Source organism: Alternaria incomplexa (genome assembly GCF_024043165.1).
Source record: "Alternaria incomplexa strain BMP 0042 chromosome Unknown scaffold_8, whole genome shotgun sequence".
NCBI classification, from domain to species: Eukaryota; Fungi; Ascomycota; class Dothideomycetes; order Pleosporales; family Pleosporaceae; genus Alternaria; species Alternaria incomplexa.
Genome location: NW_026249857.1, coordinates 681,807 through 687,806, shown reverse-complemented (window position 1 = coordinate 687,806; position 6,000 = coordinate 681,807). Strand labels below are relative to the sequence as shown.

Below are 6,000 nucleotides of genomic sequence, written 5' to 3'. Positions count from 1 at the left end.
TATTTCAGTTACGATGATACGACATTGGAAGGCGATTTGTACGAGTCATATAAAGCTTTCCGAGGCTTTGAGACTTCACCCAGCGATGTCGCAGATCCAGATAAGTGGCGAAGAGATGAGAGCCGTGCCTACCTGAACGTTCTTCAAGAGTCGAGTGTCAAGAATTTCTTTGTGACCGCTACAGACATTGTTGGTACAAGTCGGGATGAGGTACAGCCTGGTGACTGGGTATGCGTACTCGGAGGTGCTCGTAATGTATGGGTACTTCGGGAGGTAGAAGGGGGCTTTTATCGGATTGTTAGTCTTGCTAATGTCTTTCCTTTGGAAGATGTTGAGAACAGCGATGCGCCGGTCGAGACCATCACTATCATATAGTACGATGGACTAAGAACACTGAGAACGAGATTCTTCATATCACGTATCATCCTGCGTACAACATAGACATCTCGCATTTCATAGATAAAATACAACAGTGTCATACGGTGTTCTCGTTATGATACTAGCAACTGCAATATTCTGATATGAGAACGTCCCAAGCCCTGCCCTTCCCTTCGCCTTCCAGTGATGACCATCCTCCAATCCTAGTATAAAACCGTCTCAAACCCTTCCCTATCCGATGATGACCACTCTCATAACCCTCTTCTTCTCACGGCACGTAATCCTTGTCTCCTTCATCATGGTGACTTCCCTCGGCCGATTCGGGTGTGTTGGTCTCGGGGGTCTCACATGAACCGCTCGTCTCCGGCGTGCTGTCTGAATGCTTCAGCATCCGAGTCTTCTCGCGTGCCATCTGCTTCCTCTCGGTGTCACGGTACGGTGGCTGTAGGTGTTCAGGAAGAACCCCCTTCTTGGTAGGGATTTCTTGTGCGACGCCTTGAATCTCTGCAACGACTGCATCGTCTTTCGCCTCCGGGTGAAGAGCAGCAATATGGCCCATCATGTCGTCGAGTTCCACCTCCTTCTTTATAAGGTCCTGTAGCTCCTTCCGCTTGGGGTCGTGCTCTGAGATGTTGTCGACTTGGTGATTGATGAAGTAGGTGAATTTGGCGAGGTCTTTCTGTAGCGTGGCGGTGTGAGCGTATGTCCATTTAGGAGGCGGAAGTTGATCAGTTGACTGCTCGATTGACTGTTCGGGTGACTGTGGAGCCATTGTGCGGAAGCTCTTCGGAAAGTCCTGGACGCAGCGGTCACTCGTTCCCTAGTGCCTCTGTTCCTCGTCAACAAAGGTCCTGACAAGAGACATCCGCGCCTCAGAGGATAGACGCGGAAGAGGTCTGTCCACGCCAACCTAGGAAACAACTGAACACCCTGGAGCCTACGTTGACGTTGGGCCACCTACTTTGCAGGTCTTTGTCTTGATGTAGTCTGCAGGCCTGTTCAGTTTTTTTCCTGTATGAGGTGTGTCCACACGACAGAAGCCTCGGCAAGCTCAAGTTGACGGACCTGCCTGAGTACCGTATCCTCCTCTTGGAGCGAAGCCTCGTCCGCCGCCTCTTGCGGGTCCTTGTGGCTGACGAACAGGTTTCTCTTGTGTGTTCGGTGTAGATGGGCGACTGATACCAGATTCTTTCTTCTGTATGAATACGGAGCCGGGCTTTGGGGTGTAGGTAGGGTCGAAGAGTTGGCGCGCAGGAGCTGTATGTGCTGTACGTGCGGGCGACTGCTCGTTGCTCGATCTCGGTTGGCTGTCCCTTCCACCGCGTCCTCGTCCTTTCCCTCGGGTAGCTTTGTTAGGGGAGTTGCTGCGCGAATCCTCTGCGGCGGAAGCAGCTGGTGAGCCGAAGATGCGCTCTCGTGCTTCTGCGTACTTGCGCTCCTTCTCTGCTCGTTCCTTCTGCGCGCGTGCTTTGCGCTCTTCGAAGTCTGCTGCTGCTTTCTTCCGTCGCTCCTCTTCACTATCGTCGTCGTCGAGGCTCATGCCTGCCATATTGCGGGAGAGAACTTGAGGAGTGGGCTTGCGTGCAAGCATCGTGACTTTCGGCTTGAAGGTTGCTGCGACGGGCGCGGGGTGGACTTCAGGGTACCATTGAGGCTCTGGGTTTTCGCTGTTTCAGTCAGGTCGCGTCGCTAACAATGAAAGGTAGCAACCTACGCCGCCTGCCAGAGCTGCTTGTTGAGCTCAGCGTGTTGAGCTTTAAGTTGCGCTTTTGTGAGCTTCTTTGGCTGCTCTTCTACGGGCTTCTCATCTTCTTTCTACACAGTGTGAACGATTGCTATCAAAGAAGAGGGGCATACGTACGTCGGCGAGTGATTCCCAGTCGTCCTCCCAAGCATCGGCGGGTGTGTTCTTGGGCGCCATGATCTCTATGTGTGGTGCTCTGTCTGGCGATAGTAGAGGGGGTATTAGTTCAAAAGCCTGAGTCGCGTGGAGGAGTGATCAGTTCCAAGGTATGATGTCGCCAATATTTCGAGAGTCCCCACCTTGACCCCTGCGGCGGGCCGCGATTAGCTCCTCCACCGCTATGTCATTCACTGTTGCCTTCCACCGCGACGAACCACACGCGTCGCAAACCCTTTCACCGCCGCTATCGCCCTTGAACTACCCCGGCAAATTACTCAAACATGTCTGGTAAGCCTACACTGCGCGCCAACCACTCACCATGGCCAACAAACGACCGCGCATCCAGCTAACCCACCCCTCAGACCGCGACGGCGACTCCACCATGCAATCGTCCCCCGCCAATGTTCCCTCGGACGATGAAATGTTCCCCGACGAAGCTCTTCCAAACCCAGCCACACCGCTCAACGCCAACCTCGCAGGCGTAAACGAAATCTCACCACCAAACTCACAATCCACAACTCGCGAGACTCTCGGCGTCAACTCAAACGGAAAGCGACCACTGTCTGGCGGTATGGCGCAAGCAGCGACGAGTAACGGTGCGGGTGGGAGTGGGACACATCAGGATGCTGAGACAGGTTATCAGTGGAGCAAGCAGGAGGACCAGCCGGGCTATGAGTGGAAGAATACGAGGGCGAGGGAGGAGGAGGCTAGGGCGTTGGACAACATTGTTGACAAGGGCTCAATGATCAGGCGTAAGTGGCTTCTAACCAACCACGAAGAAGTATGCTAACAGATATGTAGTGCGATACGGTGACCCGCTCGATGCTAGCATACCCTCGAAGACGAAGCGTTGAAGACAGTCCATGAACATGCTGGAAGAGCGCTGAAACATACACGCGAAGACTATGGTCACGACGGGGGCTGCGCAAAGCATATGGTATCATGGTTGCAAGTTGCGCGTGACACTCTGGGTATCCGACGTTACGAGCCATACGGAGATGAGCAATGCGACGACTTCATGCATTGAGATCATTGGTAGGCTTAATAGCTTCCAAGTAGTATCTCAGGAAGAATAGAACATATTCAAGTCCATTTCTCGACAATTCTTGTGCCAACCAATACTTCCGACCATCCCATCCTAAACGCCGCCCATGCAGTGATATCTTTCCATCCAGACTCAGTACGTCTAACTTCTCAATCGCTCTCATTCCCATCATCGTCATCGTCATCATCCTTGTTGTCCTCCTTCTCCTCCAGCGGATCCTCCGTCAACTCCTCCCCAACCACCTCCTCCTCAATCTCGTCGTCTTCAACCTCTTCATCCTCCACATCCTGTGTCTCGTCCCCCTCTTCTTCCGTAACCTCTCCATCCCCAGCATCTCCACTCTCCCTTCTAACCCTCTTCGTCGCCCTCTCACCATCGTCCGCACCCTCCATGACCACATCCCCGTTTGCCGCTGACTTGGCCGGTGTAGAGGTAGCTGCATCGGTGGAAGCAGTAGTGCCTTTCTTCTCCTCGCGCACCTTCTTCCTGTACGTGTTCCGCTTATCGGCTTGTATCGACGTGAACTTTGTGACTTCGGCTTCGAGGCGGGGTAGCATAAAGGAGAATTCTAGGTCCGTCATTGCATCGAAGACGTCTTTCGGCATGACGGTTTTCTTGCCGCTGGCGAGGGCTTTTTCAGCGGCGCTGCATGCTTGTTAGTGAATGTCCATTTATGGGAACTCGCATGCCATTGGCGCGTAAGTCTTCTGTCGCCGGGAGAGAGAGGGGATCGTACGTTGATGTGATGTAGTTAACAAACACAGTTGCGCTCTTGCTCATAGCAAGTAGCGCATCTTTTTGTATTTGGGTGTTGGGTGGTAGGACGCCTTTTGCCAGGCGCTGGACTATAGACTTTGGCAGGTTTAGGTCCTATGATCGCGTCATTAGTACTAGTCTTTTCCAATTGATCTCAGTCGCATGCGACGTACCTCAACACCCAAGCTCTCCTCTCTGGGTACTGATCTAGGTGGTGCGGGACTCTCTTCGTTTGACACCGCCGATACATTGCTCTTCCTAGGCGGCATTGTGTCGTGTGATGCTGTATGTGAGGACCTGAAGACGACGTCTTTCGAAAGATGGCGAGTATGCGATTGCGGGGCGGCTATCTTAGGAGTGGTGAGCGTGAAGGTGCGATGCGATCGTGGATAGTTTTAGTGGACCCTGACGCGTGAGCACGCGTTGAGGTCTGGGCGCGACTACCGAAAGACGACTGGAGGCATTCCTGCGTCACCAGAACCACCAATATCACATACTTGGAGCAATCTGTGACATGAAATAGGGCTCGATGTTATGCCCCTGAGCTACAACAAAAGTAGCACACGAATCAAGCTTGCGCAAAAATTACACTTTTGTGAGTTTAGGTACTCCAGATTTCGCAACACCTGGTAGGCGCACACAAGTTCTGTACGGAGCAAAGGCTACCGAATTCTATATACAATTTGCTGGAAATTTCATTGATTGAGTGACGTTCTTCACGCATCAATATCTGGGCCAGACATCAGTTGGTGCGCATCATTTCTACCTCGACGCGGCCAGGTATGCCCAAGCGATGTTGGTATCAACACCACAGACGCTGAGGATGAATCGCATTTAAATCGATGCAGTCTAGTTTGTGTCTTCGAACTGTCTTCTCATCAACACCAACCTTCGATTACTAGAATTACGTGTTCTCAGTGACGCTTTCTCATTTCCCTCAAGTTTCTTGTAACTAAATAAGGTTTGGGGGTAGCGTCAAACACAAATCTAGGTGCGAACAGTATGGAAGCAGGATTTTGCGATCCTAAAGACCAAGGCAATCAGTGCAATGCCAGCCGCATGTTCAGATGGCACGATGGCTCCCGAGGTCTTGTCCCTTATCGATACCTCGCCACGTGCGGCTCTAGTGCGATCTGAAAACCCCACTAAACTAAAGCCCAGAGTGGTCCTTCCTCCACATCTACACCAACGCTACGCCGTCGCCGGATTCAGCTCACAACATTCCTTTCATGTTCGCCAGAGGCGCACTTCCCGTGTTTACGCCAGGACGCCGTTGTCGTGGCACGAGGCGAAGCGGGCAACAAACCCGCCTCCGGAGAAGTGAGCAGCTGGACTCTCGTTCTCCCCGAGCAGCGCAGGCAAATCGGTCCGCCAATCGTCGTCTTGTGGAGGCCAAGAGCCATTCGAGCGTACCCAATCTCGAAGCGAGCACCTACCGCGGCGCCGTTGCTTGATGTGGCACGCCTCGAGAAACCCCGCCCATTCTCTGTTTCTCTCCAAACTTTTGACCTTGATCCCTCATAACAGCCGGTGCAGTGTGCGTCGCTAACAGATCGCTTGATCTCCAGATTTTGGATCGCGGAGTACATGTGGAGACAACCATTCCTCTGCTACCATGTCGAAGGTTCTTCTACAGATGCTAGCGGGGCGGATCTGGGGTATCAGCGTGGCTGAATCCAGACTACCAGCCAAGACAACATGGCCTGCTTGGCTGCATCCCGCTGTCCAGCACTCTGCGGAAGAATGGCTGCAAAGAGCTCTTGGGTATTCGGGCCTGTAAAAGTGATGCGGCGTAAGTTGGACAATTCGTGGACGATCGATATGATCAGGATAGGGATGAAACGGGTAGCTTGGTTCACGATTACGCCTACCACGAACATCCTTTCCATCTAGGGTTTGACAGCGCAGCCCTAACAAC

General features: G+C 52.8%; 3 protein-coding genes across 3 annotated transcripts; 1 reads left to right on the top strand and 2 right to left on the bottom strand.

The window, feature by feature from the left end:
* Positions 1–646: 646 nt before the first annotated feature.
* Positions 647–2,299, bottom strand: J4E90_006039 (uncharacterized protein; the record flags this gene model as incomplete). The annotated part of the gene is made up of 5 exons (XM_051435588.1): positions 647–1,174; positions 1,340–1,365; positions 1,444–2,045; positions 2,093–2,193; positions 2,240–2,299. 5 exons carry the CDS (start codon positions 2,297–2,299, stop codon positions 647–649), a joined length of 1,317 nt encoding a protein of 438 aa, XP_051290446.1.
* A 301-nt stretch (positions 2,300–2,600) lies between these two features.
* Positions 2,601–3,135, top strand: J4E90_006038 (uncharacterized protein; the record flags this gene model as incomplete). The annotated part of the gene is made up of 2 exons (XM_051435587.1): positions 2,601–3,033; positions 3,083–3,135. The coding sequence occupies 2 exons, from the start codon at positions 2,601–2,603 to the stop codon at positions 3,133–3,135; spliced, it is 486 nt and encodes a 161-aa protein (XP_051290445.1).
* A 340-nt stretch (positions 3,136–3,475) lies between these two features.
* On the bottom strand, positions 3,476–4,351 carry J4E90_006037 (uncharacterized protein; the record flags this gene model as incomplete). The annotated part of the gene is made up of 3 exons (XM_051435586.1): positions 3,476–3,971; positions 4,063–4,196; positions 4,256–4,351. The coding sequence occupies 3 exons, from the start codon at positions 4,349–4,351 to the stop codon at positions 3,476–3,478; spliced, it is 726 nt and encodes a 241-aa protein (XP_051290444.1).
* Between the last annotated feature and the right edge of the window lie 1,649 nt (positions 4,352–6,000).